The 24,280-nt window shown below is 38.2% G+C and overlaps 1 protein-coding gene across 7 annotated transcripts in view; it reads left to right on the top strand.

Moving 5' to 3' along the window:
* Positions 1 to 24,280, top strand: part of Rbfox2 (RNA binding fox-1 homolog 2) — a 245,672-nt gene that overhangs the window by 171,646 nt on the left and 49,746 nt on the right. For 6 of the 7 annotated variants that reach the window (XM_042693107.1, XM_042693105.1, XM_042693109.1 and 3 more), the window contains exon 3: positions 21,162 to 21,386. In XM_042693107.1, the coding sequence (XP_042549041.1) occupies positions 21,162 to 21,386 (225 nt within the window). Of the gene's footprint in view, positions 1 to 2,043; positions 2,266 to 21,161; positions 21,387 to 24,280 lie in introns of those variants that run through there. The other variant, XM_042693108.1, reaches the window with a different exon arrangement.

Here is a 24,280-nt window from a genome sequence, read left to right as displayed (position 1 = left end):
GTACAGGTCTATTGAATTAGAAGTGAAAGCAAATTTATGCCATGAGTAAGATTTATACGTTTTTTTCCTCTGAAAATACAGTTTTATGTATACTGATATCTCTTAAACTCATCTATCTTTTTTTTTGGTTGTTCATTTTGTTTCTTTAAGACAGTGTCTTGCCATGTAGCTCTGGTCTGAAATTCACTATGTGTCTCAATATGGCCTGGAACTCTGTACTGTTTTGTCCAGTTTCCCAAGCACTGGGATTACAAGCATGTGCAAAGCCTGGTTCTTGTTTTGATTTTTGAGACAGGGTATCAATATGTATGCCAGGCTGACTTGAAAACTCTGTAGTTAGCCAAAGCTAGCCAGGCGCTAGTGGCTCATGCCTGTAATCCTAACTGCTCAGGTGGCCTAGATCCAGAAAATTGCAGTTGGAAGCCAACGTGGGCAGAAAAAATTCACTATACTCTATCTCCAAAATAACCAGCAAAAAGCATGGCTGGAGGCATGGCTCAAGTAATAGAGTGCCAGCTGAGTAAGCAAGCCAGGGGCATGCTAGAACCAGAGTTCAAATTTGACTACTGCCCACTCCCCCCAAAAAAGATTATAAATTTAGAGGAGAACATAATGATGGTTCATTTGGTCAAATACCAGCCAACATTGTTATCTGTGCATAATAAAAAGACTGATTTTACATGCCATCACAGCCCTCATGGACACAGCAAAGAACTGGGTTCTTTGTGGCTACTGATTTTCAGTTATAGTTTTTTGTGTATTTATTTTTAAAACAACTTAATCATTTTTGTCTTTGCATAGATAGTCTATGGGAGGTGTTAGCATAATATTAATACTTTTTATCTTTGCATAGATAGTCTATGGGAGGTATTAGCATAATACATATTTTCATCAGAATATTTTAAAAAGCTCATCAGAATATTTTTGAGACAAATTGCAAAAATTATAAACTCATCAAACATATAATTTCATTGGAGTCTTTAATAGGAAAAGAAGGGAGATTATTAAATTTATATTCAGAAATCAAAGACATTCCCAAGATCACTTGTAAAGTACAGAATCAGACCATAACTTTGGGACTGAACCACATTTTTAATAAGAGAACTTAAAAAAAAAAAAGCTCTTGTGTTTAATAAATATTCTGTTACACACTCTGTATTTATAGCCCTCTATAGTAACAGTTACTGTTTACAGTAATGACACCGGTGCCAGTGTATACATAAGAAAGGACTTGTTTCTGTCACTGGAGGCTGAAACACAGAGGCCAGGAACTCAAATATTTAATGAAGCTGAAGTTTTAAGCAGTCAGTTTTGTATATACCTTAAGTTTCTTCAGCGGTCATCTGTGTAATGACACCTTTTTCAGAATCCCCAGAGTTTTCGCTGCAGAAAAAAATAGGTACTTAATAAATTGTGTTTCTTCTCCCTTTTAGTCCTGTGCCCTCATTAGGCTGATTCGGCCTTCTAATAGGAGCAGACCCTTGAATATTCCTGTCCTTGAAAACCTTTCTGTTAGCGCTCATTGAACAGCTTTTTGAATCACACCTTTCATTTAATCTGCTGCATTTTTAAACTGCACATGGGTGAAAGACTGTTAAAGATAATTTTGTATCAGCGCTTATTTATTATTATGGCCATAATCTCTTAAATTTGTATTAGCTGTAAATTACAAGGAATGCTTCCAGTGCCGTGTAATTAATGTTACCATCACATCCTTAAAATATGCCAGCACATGGCAACTGCCCCTTCCTCAATCTGCTCTTCTTTCCCCCTACAGACACTCCCCGTACCCCTCTACACACGTGCACACACAGACACAGAGACACACACGCAAACACACACATGCGTGGCACAGCACACACCAATCTGCCACTCTCCAGCAGTCTGGCTTCTGGAGTTGGGAGCTGTCAGCCTGCTGGGAGGAGCTGGGGGTGGGGGAGGAGGAAGAGGTGGGGCTCTGCTCTGATTAATTACCTTAGGCATTCAGGGGTGGGGCTTCCTTCAGCCATCTGCCTGAGATATGGGAGGGAGCTGGAGAAAGGAGGAGGGGGAGAGACTGCCAGAGAGGAAGAGAAAAGAAAGAAAGAAACACTAGAAAGGAAAAAGAAAGAAAACGGTGCAAAGGACCGTCAATTTCTCACCTTTAGCTAGCCGGGGGGGAGGGGTGAAAAAGAGAGCCGTGGAGGTGTGCCCCAGCAAGGCAGCTTTGAACGGTTGCTCATCTGTTCCGTTTGGTTTATGGAGAAAAAGAAAATGGTAACTCAGGTAAGATCTGAGCTTCCTCGGCATGTTTCTTTTCTGTCTCTGGGATCTGAGTGGAGGCTTAGGGGTAGAGTATAGCCAGCGGAGTTTTAACTAGGGTTGTTTTCTTTAAAGGCCAGATGTATTGTTATCAGCTGAAGTGTTAGTCTGTGTCTGCGAGCGCGTATGTGTGTGCTGTGTATCCATCCTCTCCCCGCCCCCCCCCACCCCAGCTCCATAGCAGATTCCTGTTTCCTGTACTGTGCAGCTGTAGCTCAGGAAGACCCTGTGGGGATTTGTCTACCTCTTTGTCTTGGTTCTGAGAAGAGGGAGGGAGAGAAAGACTGCAGAGGTAGGAAGAGAGACTGCCAAAAAAAAAAGGGGGGGGGGGAAGGGAATGACTTCCTTTTAAGAATTGCAAAAGAATGTGTGTTATAGGGAAATCTGATTCCTGATTCACTATGGCTTCTCAGGATTGGCTATGGAATTGCAGTTTTGCTGCCCTCTCTGCAAAGGGCTTATTGAAGGTTAGGGAGAAAAATACTGCATTTCCATGGCTTTGTTACTGGGCAAAGAATGCTTTTGGTAGGCACCCATAGGAGCATCCAGGTACAGGCAGGTAGCCGAGGCAGGTAGAGCTCTCCTGACAGGGGAACCAACCTGGATGTATAAATGACAATTACCCAGCTTTAAAAGACACTGGAAGGAGAGGGAGTAGGAAATGGAAGATCTCTCTCTTCCCCTACCTCTTTCGCCCCTCCCCTCTCTCCCTCTGTAGTGTGTCAGGCAATGTCTACTCTGTATTTTAGCAAGTCATTCCTGACTAATAGAAAGGTGAACGCTCTTACACAGATTCCCTGGTAGGGCTATTTCACCCTTCTGTGTGCTCCTTTACACTTTTTTTCTTTATATATAGGTTGAGAAGGAGTGAGGAGGCTGGAATTGATCCTGAGGGAATAATTTACATGCTGGAACATTCAAGCCCTTTGCTCTCAATGGGTCTTACTCTAGGCTTTTATTCGGACTGGGGAAATTTCATCTCTGGACAGTGCTTTCCTTTTAAGGAGGGTGCCCTTTTTGAATCTCCTTTTTTTTTTTCCTCTCCAAGTCACCGCCAGAGGGTGAGAGAGGCAGCTAGCTATCAGGAAAGATGCTTCATCTTCAAAACTGGAATCCTGGTCAGTTAAAATGTTATATAATAACCCGCAGTAGTATGTGGCTGGAGAGGAACCTATAGGGAAACACGCCTATCCTGATTCAGAGGAATTTTCAAAGAATAAATCCTCCTGAAGTATTTTTTCACCAATTCAGAGTTTAGAGATGAGCAAGAAATCCTTGAAACTATTAAAATAGTTCTCATATGCTTTCTTAACCTCTTAGGGAGTCTCTTGAGATATTGTTTCCTTTTTTTTAATTTCCACAAAGGATAAAATCTGCCTATTTATTTCTGATTCTCTTCCTTGGTTTGGAGATTTTACTTGCTGAGCCTTGGGGCTCTCATTCAATTTTCATTAACTGACAATATTAGAGGGTAACAGCTCCCTTCTGAGCTCTTACTGAAGGCTCTTCACATATTTGAGTTTTCACTATATGTACTTTTAAACCAGTGAGAGTTATCTAAACCAGGAATTTTTGTACTCAGTTTTCTGCTGTCTCATGGAACATTGCCCTTTAGTTTATAGGAGAGCTGAAGTATATATATCCTAAATGTAATGCTCATGTATATTTAATTTGGCCTTAGTTGTCAGTATTAAAGGAAACTATAATGTTAAGAATGAAGTAGAAGAAATTAGTGGGCATATTTTGGTGGTTAAGAATTCTAATAATTAAGTTTAAATTATTGAATTTTCTCAGAAGGTACTGAATGCCAAAGGAAAGAAGTAACTCATTTTGCCCATGCTGAAAAAATATACAGCTGGTAGTTGAAAAAAGAATTGTGAATTTTCAGTATTCCAGCACATTTGTTTTGATATATACATTTTCTGTGGTAATACAGTGTACAGTTATTAGTAATCTAGAAAACACAGTCAAAGAAATAACTGACTGGGCCAATTGTTACCTTTTGTATCATTTAGGTTTCTGTTCAGTTGTGTTATATAGTGTTTATTCCATTTTTTGCTTTCTGTTTTTAGGCCAGATACCCAATCCAAACACTTGATAATAAAATCTGTCCATAGCCTTTTCAATATAAACTGTCTATGCTGGCTAGGGCTGGACTATCAAAGTTAAATGGTTTTATTTCAGGATGTAGTATCCTGACTAGAATATTATGAGAGAGATACAGATATGCTTCATTATGATACAATCTAGGTTCTTTGCATCTTCACACTAGGCCTTTTCCACATCTGCTATTTCCATCACTCAGTTTGTAGAGGAAGGCTTTTCTGGTGATGATACTCTCATCGTCCATTATTAGTTCCACATTGGTATTTGGCCAGAGGATGCTATTATATATGCTATTATATATGCTGTAGCTTTAGATGAGCTTTTTTTCTTGTAATTAGCAAATTTCCCCGTCATTTACCAAAAATAACAAGTGCTTGGCCATTTGATGACAAAATCTGGTAACCAGAAATGCTTATGTGATATTCTAAAGAATAACTTTTGATCTTTTATTCATGTGTGTAGTTGCAGGAATTTTTTATTTTGGTTTACAGGCTCAGGAATACTGTGTTTCCCATGTATGAAAATAACAAAGTAGAGTTGTTGTTTTTGTTAGAAAAAAAATCATACTCATAAGAACCAAATGAGAAAAAATAAAATTGAAAAAATGATTTTCCCCCTAATTTAAGAAAAATGACACAAACTTGGTTATACTATTTATTGTTGAGGTAAACTGCTTTAGGTAAAGAGGAAAGATGTTACAGTAGGGATGCGAATGCAGATTTTTGTGCTCTACAATGGCATAACATTGCCAGCTCCTACGAAGCACAGACAGAGCCCTCCCTTTCTTGGACAGCTAAGTGCTTTGCTGGCATTTTCTTCAAAATCTGTTTTCCATCAGAATCCAGAGGAGGGAAGGTGTTAAGAAAAGGGAGTTTGGAAAGGGAGTGCTGTTCCTTTAAATAGTGCTGTGAGTCCATGTGGCAGCAGGCCGCTGTGGAGTGTATTCTTTTGTAATGAATCACCAGTTCCATTGTCTGCTATCTCCCCCTTTGTAGCTGGGAGGCTGAAGTCTTTCACCTGAGCTGCTGCCAGTTCGCTGTTCTGTTCCCGGGTGGTTGGGAGAAGAGAAGAGGGAGGAGGGTATTTTATGATTAAATTAAAGACAGATAAAAGAGCAGGTATGTTTGCTTTGTTTCATTTTCTCCCATCCTTTCTGTTTTTGCTTTCTGAAGTGAGTTGGGAATCTCTTGTGTGATTTCCCTAAGCATAACCATTTTCCGTGAAGTCTGGAAATCAGCGGATTATTTAGTCTCCATTTTGTGGCCTTGCTCTAAAGTGGTTCCATTGGTTTGCCTGCCAGTCACACTCCTTTCCACCCAGACCTTGTTCCACCCTCCATCCACAGAGCAGAGCTCACACTGTTTGTTTTGGCACACTTTCCACCTTCTATGGGCTGTGCAGGATTCTGGGGAAGTTAGGGGATAGGAGGGGATTGTGGGTTGGAGACTAAATTTATGTCCCTTTATAATGAACAAAAAAACCCTCACTTTTTCCAGTGATTTGGTTGCTTCTGAATTCTTCTACATTGCTTCATATCTTCAGGTTAACCATTTCCTTGCCAGGGCCCTATTGACTCTTAAAAAAAAAAATTTTTTTAAATTGTTTAGCTTTCCTGAAAAGATACCCAGAATTCCATAAATAGATCTTTTATTTAAAATGAGCAATTTGATTCATTATGTGGTAATTTGTTTGTCATACACTTATACTTTTTTTTTTCTTTACACTTCTGTCTTACTTTTGTTTCATCTTTCTCTTGGGTTTGCAGTTGAGACTGGGTAAGCTTAGTGTTTGACAAAATACTATTGAAGATTGTATTTCTACAGAGGACATCTCCATGCTGAAAAGTAACAATAGTCTTCATCCTACAATGGCAAAAATTCCTGGTTTTGTTCTTTCACCTTTCTGTTCTTCCCTGAAAAAATAACTAAACACATCTATCTATGTAAGTGTCTACTTAGGAACAATTTCATCTCTCTTGACTTTGGGTTTATGGAAGGTCTAAATGTTAACTTCTTGTCACATAATGTTTTTCCTTGTTTCACAGACACCTATTTGTGACAGTCAGATTGCCCCCCAGGGATCAGTCATACTGACGATAAAATCCCTGTGCCCACCTAGTCTTTCTACCTGCCTCTTCTCTCTGAGATCTGACAGTATTGGTATCCCCCAATGTTTCCTGCTAGAGTTGTGATTTGTCACCCTACTCCCTTTCCCCCATTCACAACATTCCAAAACTCCTACCAAATCTCCTCTACACCTTTCTTCACTCGATGTTATGTATGTGAACTCTGCCAATCACAGGTAGTCTGCTCTACTGTAGTCTTTTGTTATTGGGCTCCCATCAATGCCTGGCCTGCCCTTACATAGCTTGCTTTTACATTTTCCTCTTAGAATGATTAAATTCAGGTAAGTATGGAATCAAGTGATTCCTTAGAGATCATTTCCAGAGTGACTCACTTAAAACATTTGCAGGGTGATTCACTTAAGATTAATTTTGTCAATCTTGTGCATAAATCTTAACGGTTGTTTCCTTTCCATTGAAAACAAACTTCTGTGTCTACCTGAGTAGTCAAGCGCTTGTATGTCCAACCTTATCTCTTGTCACCCATGTTTCACTGCAGTGACACTGACCTCCTTGCTGGTCCCCTGAAATTCCTTTTGTTTTCCTAGTTTAAGCCTTTCCTCTCTCCTTTGCCCTTTTCATTTTTTTTTTCTTTTCTTCTGCCTGTCATGCTCTTCCCACAGAATCTGGGTGGCTTGTTCTACCCACACATTTGTTCTCAAAGGAGAGTCCTTCCTTGATTATCCTTCCTAAACTAGCAGTCCTTCACTTCACCACTCCTACCCCCACTCTCATTTTCCTTTACTTGTCACTAATTTTACCCTTTATCGTAGCTTGTTATGTAATTGTTGGTTTGTTTATTGTCTATCCCCCTCCCTCCCTAGCACCTCAGTGAGGTCAGGGAGCTTGTATTACTGCTGTCTTAAACAGTGACTAGTGTACTCCACTTCTGTATGTGTGTTATCAGACTGTTCTGTTCTCAGCAATATCAGGATTTAAACCTGGGGAGCTTATATAGCATCCCTATTAATCACCACTAACAGTGACTGTCAATGAAACAACTTTTTGGTTTTGCATACCTATTTTGCAACAGTACAATCAGTGATCTCTCACCTACCGCAAGAGTTATATTCCAGAGACCCCCCCCCCCAAGATAGGTGAAAATCCTCTAAGTAGCAACATTAGATAGTCATTCCTCACTATATCACAGTTCATTTATAGCTATTAGTGGGTTTTCACCTATTGCAGGGGTCTCTGGAACCTAACTCACCCAGTAGTTGAGGGATCACTATATTTGTTGTTTTTTTTAACTGTGATATCGTGACGGATGAGTGTATTGTATACATACCTCATTTCAAATGTAATAATGATATCCATATTAGATATTGCTTGCCAGTATATGTAAGGTGTATATGTCAGGTATGCACCCCCTCCTTTTGTTTGAGTCTATAGAGGTCAGACAACCAGTTACCCTGGGTACAGGGATAAATTCCAAACCTGCAGTCATTTAATTCCACATTGATGTGTTCTTTCATTAGATTACCAGCCTCATAAGTAGCAAGTAGTTCCATTATTCTTGCTAAAAAGTAGAAAAGTTTTTCTTATGGTGGGCTGGAATCTGTTTTTATTACTGCTTTCTCACTGTCCATCCTCTCATCTGGAATCACATACAAGGGCTTAATCTACATAAAAACCAAATACATCTTCTTTTATATTTGTTTAGTTTTCCTACTTCATAGATGTGAAGATGCTTTCCAAAAGCTTTACTGTTTTAGAATAATTGAATTTATCTATGTGAATCATTTACCATTTATGCTTACTACATAAAATATCAATTATAAGTGTCTTTACTGTAAGTTTTTTATGAAAACATGTTTGGCTTTACTCAGTTTTTTAAATATATATTTTTATTGTAACGATACTGTACAGAGGGGGTTACAGTTACATGAGTAAGGTAATAAGTACTTTTCCTATCAAGCATTGTTACCCCCTCCTTTGTTTTTCCCCTACCATCCCTTCCCTCCCCACCTCCCCAACTCCTCCCTCCCCAAGTTTTAAAGTTCATTTTCAACATAGTGTCTTGTACAATTTACTCAATTTTATATAGCTTGTTGATCTCATACAATATTGTCAGCAATTTACAACTTCAAATATGAAGGAATATTGCCTTTATCACTTAACTAAGAGTATTATTTTTTTGTTCTATTATAAAGTATGCCATCAATTTGCTTGCAAGAACCTGTCTTCTAACCCTTGAGTCTTGCCATAATTCCTCAAAGGTTATTACTGTCACTACAAGTAATTTTTAACTTTTTACAAATACTTTTTTAATTTCATTGCTTGCTTGCTTGCTTGGTGCCACTCCTGGAGCTTGATCTCAGGGCCTGGATGCTGTTCCTGAGCTTTTTTGCTCAAGGCTAGCTTTCTACCACTTGAGTCATAACCCTACTTCTGGGTTTTGTTTTGTTTTGTTTGCAGGGGGTGGGCAGTGGCAGGCTTGGGAGTGAGGTGCTAAAAGAGTCTCATGGAGTTTCCTGCTTGGAACCACGATCCTGATTCTCAGATCTCAACCTCCTGAGTAGCTAGGATTACAGGTGTGATCCTATTAAATACTTTTTAAGATAGAATCTTTTATAGAGCCTTTTACCTTTAGATCAGTAACAATGGTTTAAAAAAAAAACTAGTCATATTTTCTATTTAAAATAGAAGTAAGCCAGGTCAGTGGCTCATGCCTGTACCTTTAGCTAATCAGTTGACTGAGATCTGAGGATCACAGTTCACAGCCAATCCCAGTAGGAAAGTCTGTGAGATTCTTACCTCCAGTTAACCACCAGAAAGCTGGAAGTGGCACTATGGCTCACTATGGCTCAATGTGGTAGAGCGCTAATCTTAACCAAAAAGAGCTCAGTGCCCAGCCCCAAATACAAACCCCACAGCCAACTAAAAAAAAAAAAAAGTAGAACACAAAAAATTTAACTGAAGCCTTAAAAAAAATTCTGATCAATAATACTACAAAGCAAAACCCATAGAAATATTGTTTAGCTTACTTTAACATGTTATTTTCATCATGGCTCTTAATTTCAAATGGCCATCAGTTTCTGGATTTAGAATAACATTCCTTATTTAGTTAAACCCTCAGGAAACAGAAATAGATATGTTGTTCTTTATACTGTTTTTATTATAATAAGATGAATTTAGTGAGCTTTGTAGTCACACCTGTAATACCAGTACTTGTCAAGTTCAAGGCCAACCTAGGCTCTATATCAAGATTCTATTTTTAAAAACTTGAAATCATGTATTTCATTTTTAAAGGAATATTAAAGAAACAATAGAACCCAGTAATTGTTTTGTGAAATTATTAATGAATATTTTTGTATCCACAAAATATATAATTTGTTTTGTTTTTGTAGTTGTAGAGATTGAGCTCAGGGCCCTACACTTGTTAGACAGGCTTTCTTCCATTTGAGCCACTTCTCCAACCCCTTTTTCACCTGGGTTATTTTTGAGACAAGGTATTGCTTTATGCTTAGGACAGCCTAGGCTGCACTCACTCTGTTTGTGCATCACTGGGGATGTCAGGCACATACCATCTTACCCAGTCATTGGATGGAGTCTAGCAAACTTTATGCCTGGGCTGACCTCAAACCATGATCCCCTAATCTCTGCCTCCTAAATAGAGCTAGGATTACAGGCTTGAGGAACCATATTACAGTTGTAACTATGTACTTTTACCTAGTGTTAAGTTATATTAGAATTGTTGCAAGGTGGTATGCAGAGACAAACCAAGACTTAAATGGAAGAGATGAGATTTTTAAGGACTTACAACTTTCAGTCACAGATCCACACATTATTTCTGGAAGGACCAGATAGTAATTGTTTGGGGCTTTGCAGGCTATTCTGACTCTTCAGTTCTGTTGCCATAGCATTAAAGAAGACATAGCAATTCCTCAAGAAATGAATGTGGCTGTGTTCAAAACTTTATAGACAGTGAAATTTGTTCTTCCTATAATTTGTATGTGTTATTAAATACTATTATTTGGGGCTTTTTTCTAGCTACTCAACAATGTAAAGGCCAAGCTTAGCTTTCAATTTACATAAAACAGATCTGTGGACCAGCTTTTAGGACCATAAGCCATAGTTTGCTGACCCCTGAGAGATACAAATCTTGTTTTTTGTTGTTGTTGTTGTTGTTGTTTAAGTGTAAGTAAGGTTTTCCCAATATAGCCCAATGGCCACATAGTTTTAAGCAGGTTTTTTTGTTGATTTGTTTTGTACCAGTCCTGAGGCTTTGAACTCAGGACCTGAGTGTTGTCCCTGAGTTTTTATGCTCAAGGTTAGCCCTCTGCCACTTGAGCTACAGCTCTACTTTTGACTTTTTTGGTATTTAACTAAAGATAGAGTCTCATGAAGTTTCCTGCTCAGACTAGCTTCAAACCACAATCCTCCAATCTCAGCCTCCAGAGTAGCTAGGATTACAGGTGTAAGCCATTAGCTCACACCTAGTTTTGAACGGTTTTCACTGTCCAGCTTGAATCCTTGTTAGAATGAAACTCCGGATTTTCATTTCTCAACCCCCAGAAAATATGTATATTTTTCTTTCTCTACTTTTCTCCTGCCCAACACCAAATCTAAACTATTTTCAACTCACATATGCCTGTGTTATGTCTTTTAACTGTTTATATGTTCTTTTTCATAAGTCATTACTATGAGCCTTTTTCTACCCTGTTTGTTGTTTGTTTGTTTCTTTGTTTTTCATCTTTAAAGATTTAGCCTAGACTTTTCCTACTTCAGGGGTAATCCTTCTTTGTACTTCATTGCCTGGGATTTAATAAGGGTAGGTGGGGGAAGATTGCTTAGTTTTTGGTTTGGTTTTGATATATTAGGGTTTGAACTCAAGGCTTTATATTTGGGAGGTAAGCATTCTACCACTTGAGCTACATCCTTAGCTAGTCCTTTCTGCTTTAGTTTTTCAGATATAGCCTCTTGCTTTTGCCCATAGTGGCCCTAGAATGGACCATACATGGCCTTCCTATCTCTTCCTCCCAAGTGCTAGGATTACAGACATGTACTACCATGCCCAGCATGTTTTGGTCTCTGTCATATTACTGTATTTGGAGCATATCTGTCAATAAAATGTTAGAAACTGAGAACATTTCAGGAAAAAAGCATGTAATGTAATCATGGGAAAACAAAGTTGGAGATACTTCCCAAAATGCAGAGATTTTGACACCAAGATTTTGAAAAATAGAAAAGAAAGACACAAGTGAGTTCCTAACCTGTGCTCTTTAGAAATCTAGCAAAATCTTGCCTGCTAATACTTTATTGATGGGAAAGATCTCAGGGAAGCAAGGAGAAAAAATGTGAATTAAGACTGAAAGCTGTGGAAGCTTTGTATCAGCCATGGCTTATCACTTGGCTTTGGTAGAAGTCTTGAAGGAAAACAAGGGCCTCTCTCTGGCTGTCCCAGACAGGTGTGAAGAGATGTTTTGTGGACCAGTTTCCCCAGCTCTTGGACCTTATCTTTGTCTGCTAGCCTTTGCAGTTACATGCATTGGTCTACACTGAGCTGTATGTTTGGGTACCAAATCTGTGCTTGTCCGACAAGTCTAATTTCAATGCTGTAGGTAATCCTGGAACCTCTGCCTTTCAAAGGTATTAAAAGAGATTTACTCCCAAGAGGACTGACAGAATAGAATAAAGCATTACAGTTTTCATCATAAATTTCTGTATTGTTTGACTTGCTATTATATGCATTTATAAATTAGATTAAAAAAATAAAGAAAAGGAAAAATGAATCACTAAGCACAACCTAGGAAGAAAAAAAATCAAAGATCTTTTAAGATACATTTGACATTGGACCACTAGTGATCCTAATCCTTTCCTTCCTGACTCTCAGTTAACAAACAGTCCCCTGAATTCAAGTGTTAACACAAGGCCTCGAGTTCTCTCTCCATGTTACCACACGTATCTTTATTGTGAGCACTTTCAAAGTTTATAGTATCCTGCAGCTGGCTTCCTTGTCTTTCTTTCCTCATGCTAGACTTGGTCTCTCTGTATTTGCAAATCAGTTTAGTTATACCTTTTTAAAAAAATGACAAGTCTGTTTTATATGCCATGGGATTGTAACATGCTTTTTAAAAATTGCTTTAACAGGTACTTATTGAGGATTAGGGATTGTAGCAAGTGGTAAAGAGCTTGCCTAGCAAGTGAGAAGCCCTGAGCTTAGTCCATAGGACCACCACCCACTAAAAAAATTATTAAGAGTTAGACCCAGACATTTACCTGACCTTAAAGAGTTAATATTTTATAAAAGTAACAGGTATGTAAATAAGTACACAAACAAGTAATCATAGTAGAGTACAAGTACTACAAGAGTTAAATATGAGGGCTGGGAATGTGGCTCAATGGTAGAGTACTTGCCTACATGCATGAAGCCCTGGGTTCGATTCCTCAGTACCACATGAACAGAAAAATCCGTAAGTGGTACTGTGGCTCAAGTGGTAGAACGCTAGCCTTGAGCACGGAGAGGCTCGGGGACAGTGCCCAGGCCCTGAGTTCAAGGCCCAGGATCAGCAAAGAAAAAAAAAAAAAGAGTAAAATATGAGGTGGGAAGGGGTAAGAAGAGGAAATTTTTCCCCTTGTTTGGTGAATCAGAAGCCTAGAGAGGCATAGATGCTGAATTTCATGAACTATGCATCAAAGGTGTGTACAGATTAGCCAAATGAATATAAAAAGCAGAAAGAATAGAGATTTAATCTGGGTGCCAGTGGGTCCTGCCTCTAACCCTACCTGCTCAAGAAGGATGAGATCTGAGAATTGGTTTGCAAAGCCATCCTGGACAGAAAAGTCCATAAGGCTCTTTATTATCTCCAACAAAAAAAACAGAAGTGGAGACATGGCTAAAGTGGTAGAGTGCCAGCCTTGAGCAAAAATGCTAAGGGCTAAGAGCGAGCATGATGCCCCGAGTTTAAGTCCCAGTTACCAGCACACACACAAAAAAAGAAGAAGTATTTAAAAAAAAAAACAAAAACGGAAGGTAACAGTGCAAGGGGTCTTTTCAAGATTTAAGACAGATGAGAGTACCAGTTCTGCCTGTGCCATGCCGTTTTTGTCACTCAGGTGGAGTATTGTACTAACCTTCTAATGGTCCTACTGGCTTTTACCTTTGCTGAGTGAGCTACTTAAAACCTAAAGTCTGAGCCTGCCATTTGTCTGCACAAAGTTCTATTGCATTGTAATGACCAAAATACCTGCCTTTGGCTCTAAGCTTTAGCAGCTTTCTCCAGGATACCACTGTTTCAACTGCCAGTCATCCTCCTCACCTCCTCTCCTGCCATTCTCACTCCCTCCAGTCTGGTCAAGGCCTCCATGTTTCTAATTCCTAGAATGAGTCAAGCATGTCTTGGCCTTGAGGCTTTTTTTACTGGGGTTCCTTTTTGTCTGGGGTGATATTCTATCCAGATATGCACGTGGTTTGCTGCCAAAAAGTGTGTGTATCTTGAAGAAAAGTTATTTGAAGACATGCTTTTGCAGTATTCTTTTTTTAATCTTTTTTTCCCCCAAGTATTATAATATTCTTACTCCTGCCCTTATGCCAGCTCCTTTTTTTCTTTTCTTTTTTCTTTTTTTGGTGGCAGTACTGGGGCCTGGACACTGTCCCTTAACTTTTTCACTCAAGGCTGGTACCCTACCACTTAAGCCATAACTTTGTTTCTGGCTTTTTTTGGTGATTCATTAAAAAGTCAGATTTCTTTGCCCAACTACCTTTGAACTGTGATCCTCAAATCTCAACCTCTTGAGTAGCTAGGATTACAGACTTAAGCCTCCAGTATCCAGATGATTCTAGATTTTAAATCTGATGTGTCTCTTCTTATCTTTTCAAAATAACATTTATTTAGCCTCTGCTTTTCTTCCCTAGCCATTGACATCTAGGCTGCACTGGTAGCAGATCTGAATTATAGGCCTTTGCTTAGAACTGTGCTAAGAGCTTTACATATACTCTTCTCTCTCTCTACTTCCCCTCCCACACACAAAAGGCAGGTAGAGTTTGGAATTTAAGCCTATCTAAGCAAGTAAATACAAAACATATAAAACATACATAATGTGTAAATATAAAAATAAATACTAATTATATCATTTGTAAAACACTTAAAAGCACAAGTGTTTTTATTCTAGAGAAAGAATTTCTGTTCCCATACCGCATCAGGAAGATGACTAGTAACCTTGTCATTGGTGAGAAACGACCAAGAATAGACTCTGCCAGAACAATACTGGTGTGAATATGGGAAATTTTCAGGATTTGTAGTCTTGTTGATGTGAAATCACACAGTAATAGATATGTATGCAAGTGGAGAAACTAGAGTGAATTTTTTAAAAAATGAGAAGAGATGAAGAAAATTACCTCTCTTACACAGACTTGATTTTAGAAAAATGAAGACAGCTATATTTTGAGACATTCTCTCTATTTTCACATGTAGTACTATATGTAGAGCTTTATTTTTTGCACAAATATCATCAAGTAGTTTTGGTATGCCTTTCTCATCTAATAAATTTGTCCTACAAAGACACAGTTTTACATTTGTCCTTGTGGCTCTCCACTTAAAGACTAGCCTGTAGGAGCTTAAGTGTTACATGTAATTGATTTAAGAAACATTCAGAGTAATTCAAAGGGATCCAAGACTACTTAAGGAGCAAGAACAAAGCAGGCAGTTCTACTTGCTGTCATATAATCTTCACAACAATCCTCCGAAATAATCAGTCCATCTAAGATGTAGTGAAGATGTAAGCTCAAGTCTGTCCTTCAAGTTCATCATGCTTTCATCCCTTTTATTGTGACCGCCCATGAAAGTTTTAGAGAGAGGACACTTTGGGACCTAAACAATATGTGGGAGTCACCCCAAGAATAGATGATTGCTGTGGGTAAAGGTTCAAATTTAGCCCTACTCATAACTAATCATTACACCTGTTTCTCACTCCCAGCAGCCCAACATTCTTAAATTCCACTTGTAAGATGAAAGGAAACCATATGTACTCAGCACATGCACATTTTCATATATACAACCCAAGAAAGCAACATTATTTCATTCTGCACTGTGTTCTCTACTCCAGCCAAACAAAGCAGGCTGCTGAAAGTGACTTTCTATTTCAGTATTCCTTTACTCAGAAAGTTTATTTAATACCTATTTTTAGGTATCATGTGGGTTTCCACATTGTACAAGCTAGTCCTCACCTATCATAATGAGTCTTTTAATCTAATAAGGGAGAGGAAACGTTTGGATATGTTAAGTATTAGGCCTTTAATATTGTACATATTAGTGTTCAGTTGACATCATGAGAACAAAAGATCCTGCAAGCCTTAAACCAGGAACAAGTTCAGAAATTTATAAGTTCAGGAAAAGGGTTATTGCACCTATCCTTGCGGGCTCCAAGAGAAAGTTCATGATTTGTTTTCTCCTGTGAAATAAGCTCCTCCTGATTAGCCTATATTAGTAAACATTTTCATGTAAACATAGGTGAATTCATCTATTGTACTTTGCTTCTAAACTTCAAACTTTGGAATGTAGCTGCAAATTTAATGGAAGTCAAGCCATTTGTGATTTTTTTTGCGGGGGTGGGGGGAGGATGTCAGTCGTGGGGCTTGAACTCTGGGCCTGGGCACTGTCCCTCAGCTCTTCAGCTCAAGGCTAGTGCTCTGCCCCTTGAGCCACAGCACCACTTCAAGTTTTCTGGTGATTTATTGGAGATAAGAGTTTCATGGACTTTCCTGCCTGGGCTGGCTTTGAACCATGATCCTCAGATCTCAGCCTCCTTAGAGCTAGTATTACAGGCATGAGCCACCGATGTCCAGCCTCCATTTTTGATTTTTAGTAATAACATATTTGGAAATGCTCAAATACTGCACAGTAAGACAAAATAAATCACCCTTAATCACAAGTTTATACTTGGTGTACACACATAATTGTTGTTACATTTCAACATAAAAAGTTTACAACATTTCTATAAATAATAAAGCATTTTTTTACATGAAGTATTCTTGACCTCCTAATAGAGGTATGCATTTCCCTTCTAGGAAGACAACCTCACTTAGCCTGGCTTGCTTTTGAGCAAGTGCACAGAGCCTAGGCTTCAAATGGATCATAGAAAATGTTTTTACCAGTTTCCCCATCTCCCATTGCTAATTGATGTGTTTATTCAGTTGAGTGAGCCAGTTGGGTCAAAACTGCCCCAGTGGGAGAATTCTTACTCTGTGCTATGTGCCTTTGTCACATTCCCAGCAGGCTAAGGTAGAGAATGGAGACACAACTCAAAGCCAAGAGTTAGAGCCTGAGGACAAGTCCCCTTGGCTAGTGAATGCTAACTTGGAAACTTTGCTACCAGTTGTTAGTAGACCCTACCAAAGGATTCCTGGATGTGATACTCATGTGTAGAGGACACACATCTGCAGACCCTTTGCTGTTCTTTTTTTCTTCCTTTTCTAATCTACCTGAATTTGGTTCTTTTCTTTTTCACATCTGTGTTCAAACCTGAGATGCTTGTGTATGCCTCATATAGCTAACCGGGACAGATCAAGCACCAACCAAATAATTTGAAGGAAAGGGGAAAGAATTATTTTCGTCTCTCCTAGGACTCCCAAAATATTTACGGGAAAATCATATACCTCTGAAATTATATCCTGACCTAGAGATAATGAAAATAAGTTATAAAGTATTGGTGACCAAAAAGGCTTTTTTCTGAGAAATGTTGTGGGTGGCTAAAAACAATTTAATGTTTTATATAGCATAATAGCTAAAGGGAAGATTTTTTTTTTTTTATGTATAGCAATTCTTAGTTGAAAGTAGAGCTGATGCTTGAACACTGGAGACAGGTTTTAAGAGTGTGTAACTTTTAAGACAAGAACCAGGACTGTTTTTCTCTAGATAAGCTACTTGGGCTTGGGTGTTTATTTTGTTGTTGTTGTTGGTGGTGGTGGTGGTGGTGGTGGCGTTGTGAGCAGCATATTAATTCACTCCATTAGCAAGTTGATGTCCTCTTGTTGCTCATATGTTTTTGTCATTATCTTTGCCATTAAAAACAGTATCATTTGTAGATTTTATTACAAAATAGTATGGGCTTTTAGGGGCATAGGAAAACCTGGGGGGATTGGGTAGATATAGTTCCCTATCTTGATCATGGTGATGATGTCATGAGGATACTTGTGTATGTGTCAAAATTTACCTAATTGGATATTGTAAATAAAAGAGTATACTTTAATCCATGACCGTTATACCTCTATAGAACTATATTAAAATTCCTTGCTTATTTTGATAACAAGAAAAATGGACTTAGCCTAATGATCAGTGTTTCCATGACTGCTACTGAGTTTGGGCCGTTTGTAATTCATCCTATGTGAATTGTTCAGTTATATTCTTCCATCTCTTTTTCTGTCAGTGTGTGTATTTTTGTGGGTGTCTGACTTCTTAATAGGTATAACTCACTTGAATTAGGAAGTAGTGGTAATAACATTTTCCTTCTTACTGTTGCTAATATTTTAACTCATTTGATTTTTTGTTTCATTCATTTGGTAGTAGGAATGTTTTGGGGGGGTTATTTTGTTTTGTTTTTGTCAGTTCTGAGGCTTGAACTCTGGGCCTGGACACTGTCCCTCAGCTCTTCAGCAAAAGGCTAGCACTCTACCACAGCGCCACTTCTGGCTTTTTCTGTTAGGTGGTGCTAAGGAATCGAACCCAGGGCCTCATGAATGCAAGGCAAGCACTCTACCACTGAGTCACCTTCCCAGCCCAGTAGGAAGGTTTTGAACTCAGGTCCTTGCTCTTGTTAAACAGGTACTCTATAATCACTGAGTTAGTTTTGCTTAAGGTCTCATGTTTTTGCCTATGGTTGGCCTATGTCAAGATCCTTCTACTTACTGCCTTTACAAAGTGCACCAACATGCCCAGCTTGTTGGTTGAGATGTGATCTTGTCTCTCTAATCTTTTTTAGCGGGATTACACGTATACACTAACTCACCTAGCCTCTTCTTTCCATCTTAGCAAACATATCTAAGACCTGTCGTTTTTCTGTTCCATTTTTTAGGTTTCTGATCTTGAAAATCCCACATATCCCAATTGTCCTATTTTCTTGCATTTCATATTTTTTAGTACATAACTTTCCTAAACACTAAGATAAATATCTCCTTTTTTTTTTCTGTCAGTTGTGGGGTTTGAACTAAGGGCGTAGGTGCTGTTGCTGTCCCTGAGCTCTTTTTTCAAGGCTAGTGCTCTACCACTTTTGAGTCACAGCTCCACTTCCAGGTTTTGAGTGATTAATTGGAGATAAGAGTCTCACGGGGACTTTTCTGTCCTGGCTGGCTTCAAACTGCAATCCTTAGATCTTAGTCTCCTGAGTAGCTAGGATTGTAGGTATGAGCTACCAGTGGCTGGCTTTTCTATTTTTTTCTATATATTCTATAAATTTCTATATATTCCATAAACTTTCATTTGTTTTCAGATTGTTCTCTTGATCACTTCGTATATGATCTCACTGCTTATAGTTTTAATAGATAATAGATCATGTCTCATTTTCAAGCTTTCTTCCTTCTTCTTCCCTCTCCCCCCCAACTCTTTGGAAATTTTCTCTATACAAATTAGAAAAGTGTTTCATCCACCTCTTTTTCTAGACATCCACTTCTGATTGAGAAAGACATTAGGGATATATTTATTTGGAGAAGGACTAATAGTAGTTCTATTTTATATTATTTCCTAAACTGTGTCGTTTACATTAGACATTTTGATGCCCTACTATTGACAGTATGTGTATGTATCTCTTCTTGGATTCTTTTCTGTTTCATATGTTTGTCCTTAAACTGGTAAGAAGAGTCTGTTTGGATACTATAGATTAATAATGAGTCTTGAACAGATGTTATTAAAGTATCCAGTTTTTGTTCTTCTCTTTGAAAATTGTTTTAGCTATTCTATTATAATTATATTCATTTTAATAACCATTTGTCAGTTCAAACAAAAGTGCCTGTGAAGTTATGATGGGTATGTGGGAGTGGTGGCCATTTAAGAATATTAAGTGTTCTGATCCTGCATCTTTTTCATTTATACCAGCCTTTATAAATTTGTTGTTTCTATAAAAAAAAATAAATTTGTTGTTTCATTTTACACAGAGTGAATGTTGTAATAATGGTTAAACCTTCCTCTAAAAAAAAAAATAATAGCATGAGTTGGAAGCCAAGTGACTCATGCCTATAAATCCTAGCTATTCGGGAAGCTGAGATATGAGTATCATAGTTCGAAGCCATCCCAGGCAGGAAATCATGAAACTATTGTCTCCAATTAACTACCAAAAAGTACTAAGTAGAGCAATGGCTCAAGTGGTAGAATGCTAGCCTTAAGCAAGAAAGCTCTAAGGGACAGCATCCAGGCTCTGAGTTCCAGCCCCAGGACTGGCACCAAAAAGAAAAGGACATGAGATCTTTCTCATGGATTCTGAGCTAGTACTTAGTAGCTATCAAGGTCATGGAGAAAGGTCATGGAGATGATGTTTAGAAGATGTTCTAGAAAGCACAAGTTCCTGCCTCTTAGAGGGAGGAGATCCCCTCTCAAACTGAGAAGAAAGGATAATTGATATGAGAGGGAAAAAAAGATGATTATTTTCTCATTTGGAAGAAGTGATGCTCATAGCTGGCAGGAAACCTAGTGACCGAAAGTTAGATTATTTTTTCTTTATACTGTGATGCTTGACACCTAGAGATTAAGTTTTAATAATACTCTTCTGGGGACTGGGAAGATGGCTCACTGGTAGAGTGCTTGCCTCGCATGCATGAGGCCCTGGGTTTGATTCCTCAGCACCTCATAAATAAAAAAGCTGGAAGTGGCGCTGTGGCTTTAGTGGTAGAGTGCTAGCCTTGAGCTAGGGACAGTGCCCAGGCCCAGAATTTAAGCCCTACAACTGACATCATCATCATCATAATAATACTCTTCTGAAGTCTACAGTCCATATTGTCTTGTTCTGAGACCTTTCAGTAGCATTCTCCCAGTTGCTGTGAATTGTAATTTGAAGGATTTTATCTCTTTCTCTTTAAGAATCACTAAAGAATTAGACCCCACTTGCAGTTTATTTTGTAAGAGAAATTTCTACCACCCCCGGTATTGAGATTGAACCAAGATTTCTTTCACCCATGCTAGGCAAGTTTAGCTCCAGGTTTGTTTTTTTTCTAATTCGGCTTAAATGATTTTTTAAATACAGGTTTGAACTTAGGGCCTTATACTTGCTTAACTTGCTCACTTGACTGATGTTTTACCATCTGAGCCTCACCTCCAACCCTGCTTTTTGTTTGTTAATTTTGGAAATGGAAGTATATGGACTTAGGTGTTCAGGCTGGCATAAAAAAAAAAAACTGCCATCCTTCAGATCTCAGCCTTCCAAATAGGATTACAAGCATGAGCTGCTAGTGCCCAGCAAAGGAAACTTTTTACCTATGGTATCTGGTCAACTTTAATGTAGTCCTGGAAATATCTGATAACCACAAATAGGCAAAAGTTGGAGTGTGCATGTGTGTCTACTGAAGTATGTCTGTACAGGCATGTATAATAATTTTTCCCCAATCCTGGGCAGTAAGTGTTCAGAGACTTTTGTATATTTACCTTTAGAGTAATTTATAATTAGAATTTAAATAACATTATTCTCCTTTTCTCTCTCATCTTTCTAGGGTAACCAGGAGCCAACAACAACTCCTGACGCAATGGTTCAGCCTTTTACTACCATCCCTTTTCCACCACCTCCGCAGAATGGAATTCCCACAGAATATGGAGTGCCACACACTCAGGACTATGCCGGCCAGACCAGTGAGCATAACCTAACGCTCTATGGGAACACACAAGCCCACGGAGAACAGAGCAGCAACTCACCCAGCACACAAAACGGATCTCTCACGGTATGTGACTTAGAAGTTGGATGTAAAAGGATGCCACGCTAAAGTCTTCCCTGAAATTAAACAAACCCCTTTGAATTAATCTAGTGCTCATATTCCATTTCATAGTGTACATTAACTTCAGTTCTACTCCAGGCATTGTGATCACGATATAGGGAGCTGGAATTAGACCTCCTAGTCATTGCCTAGGAGCTTTAATACATTATATATGGTAGTGAAAGTAAAGTTAGGAGGCTAAAAATGTGGCTCCCTGGTAGAGTGCTTGTCTAGCATGCGTGAAGCCCTGGGTTCGATTCCGTACCACATAAACAGAAAAAGCCAAAAGTGGCACTGTGTCTCAAGGGGTAGAGTGCTAGCTTTGAGCTGAAGAACTCAGGGACAGTACCCAGGCCAGAATTCAAGCTTCATGACCCGCCAAAAAAAAAGTAAAGTTAGAGGTATTGGCTCTTTTCTATCTCTCCAAGAACCTCCATGATGCCAAATCTCACAACGTCTGACTCACTTACAGTCTCTCAAGGAGCATTCTCTTCCCTCTTCACCTCTAAATACTTGCCCTTTTGCTTTTCTGCCCTCCCAAATTTTCTTCACAGCACTAGATATTTTGCTGGTTCCTTCTTTGTTCAAGTATTAAGTATTGCAGTGCTCCAACATTGGGTCATGGAACACCTTTTCCTGTTCTATGTGTTCTCTCTCTGTATTTATACCACCTAATGTTACTCAAGCAACACCTAAGAACATAGGTGTTCCTAAGTCCTTCCTTCCTTCGTTCCTTCCTTCCAGCTACCCATGAGTACTGGGGCTTGTACTGGGTATTGTCTTTATGCCCTTTTTTTTTTTTTTTTTTTTAAATCAAAGCTATCCCTCTACCACTGGAGCCACAACTTCTCTTCTGGCTTTTTGCTGGTTAATTGGAGATAAAAGTATCATGGACTTCCCTGTTCAGGCTGGCTTTGAAAGGGATACTCAGGTCTCAGCCTCCTGAGTAGCTAGGATCACCGGCATGAGACACCAGCACCTGGCCAATCTTTCTTAATGTTCTTCATCTCTACTTGTAATCCATTAACAAGTCTTGGCAACTAAGTTCCCAAACATTATACTACTTCACACTCTTCTTTTCATCTTACCCCAGATGGGATAGCTTAGCTCTTTACCAGACTGCTTTAATCTCTCTGTGCCTTGGTTTGAGAAGGTACATGAAGTTAACAGTACCTGAAGAAACTGTTGGGAGATTTTGATTCAGGTACTGTGTGTATCATCATGATCATCATTATCATTGTTGCCACTCTAGTCCAGACTGTATCATGTCTTCCCTGTGTTACTGCTGCCTGACCTATCAGAAAATTTTTGTTTCTTAGTTCAAATTATGCTATTTTCCTGCTTCATTCTAAAGGTTTTCTAACACAATTAGAGTAAAGTCCAAGCTTCATGCTTAGTTTTCTAGTCCCTAATCCTGTCCCACCCCTTTGACCTCACCTCTTACTTCTTACTTGATAAAGTGAAAGGAAATGTCATAAGTTAACAATAGATATGTACCAACATGTTATTCTGTAAATTGTACTATGGAATTTTATTCCAAGAGTAACAAGATTCTGTACTCTCAGAAGAGCTATCTCTAGCTTTTAGATTTCATTTTTCCTTTTCTATTTCAGATTATCAGAAGAGAGCTTTATTCAAATTAAGGAACTTGCAATATTTACTTCCAAACAGATTCTATTGCATAGAGGTTCTATTGCATAAAGGTAGACTTAACCCACAAATACTTGCCATTTTTTCTTGTTAGATATTGGGCCCCTTCCCAAGAAGCACCTTTCTTTCTTGAAAGTTATTTTTTTCCACTGGTGATGATTTTTGAGAATAATTTTACACTTACTAAGTAATGGGCTATAATAGACATGTGTTTGCAGTCTAGTCATGACAAGTTAACAGATGAGGCTTTCTGTGGCATTTGTTTTGGCATCACGAATGTACAGTCTGTATGATAGGCACTATTTCGAAATGATTTTTAAATGGTCATGGCAGTTTCAATGACAGGAATGAGGAAGAAGTATAAAATATATGTCTGAGTCTTTGCAAAGTATTTTAGTTACTAAATGTAATTCTATACTAGTTATTGGTCTTTGTGTTTCCTATTCCTTTTTTATTTCTATTATCTACTTGTCAATTTTGGTTATGTCTTTCTAGGCATCTTATTTTATCTAATTTTATAGTTTTGTTAGTAGAAAAGTATTCATAATAATACATAATCCTTTGGATTTTCTGTAGCCTTTGTAGTAATATCCCATGATTTAATTTTGATAATTTATGTCTTTTCTCCTTTTTTTAGGTCAGTCTAACTAAAGTTCATTAATTTTGCAAATCTTTCTAGAAAACCAGCTTTTGGTTTCAGTTGTTAAATTTTCCTACTCTTCCTTCTCTCCCACCCCATTAGTTTTTATTTTGTTGTTTTTCTGGTTCATATTTTGTTGATTTCCACTCTACTCTTTACAGTTTGCTGCCTGATGCCTCTCTGGGTTTGATTTGACCTTATCTTTATAGCTCTTTGAGTTAGAAGTTAAGATGATTGATTTTAGGTTTTCTTCCTTTCTATGTTTGAAACTAACGCTTACCTTAATTATCTTTCAGCTGGATCCCATAAAAGATTATAGATTATAGTTTCATTTTCATCTTATTCCTTTATTCTGTGATCTTGAATTAATAAAAATATGTTGCTTTTCAAATGTTTAAAAGATTTCCAAAGTTTCTTTTGTTATTTATAATTTAGTTTCTTTTACGATTTGAAAACATACTTTGTATGTTTGAAGTTCATTGAAATGTGCATGGTGTAATAGAGGCTAAGCCACAAGACATTCCCAACCACTTTTCCCTCTTATCAGTATAAAAGTTCTTTGTCTGGAGTG

This window comes from Dipodomys spectabilis, unplaced genomic scaffold (assembly GCF_019054845.1).
Source record: "Dipodomys spectabilis isolate Male_0828 unplaced genomic scaffold, ASM1905484v1 ptg000163l, whole genome shotgun sequence".
NCBI classification, from domain to species: Eukaryota; Metazoa; Chordata; class Mammalia; order Rodentia; family Heteromyidae; genus Dipodomys; species Dipodomys spectabilis.
Note: the sequence above shows the minus strand (reverse complement) of the source record. Positions and strands in the feature narration are given on the sequence as shown.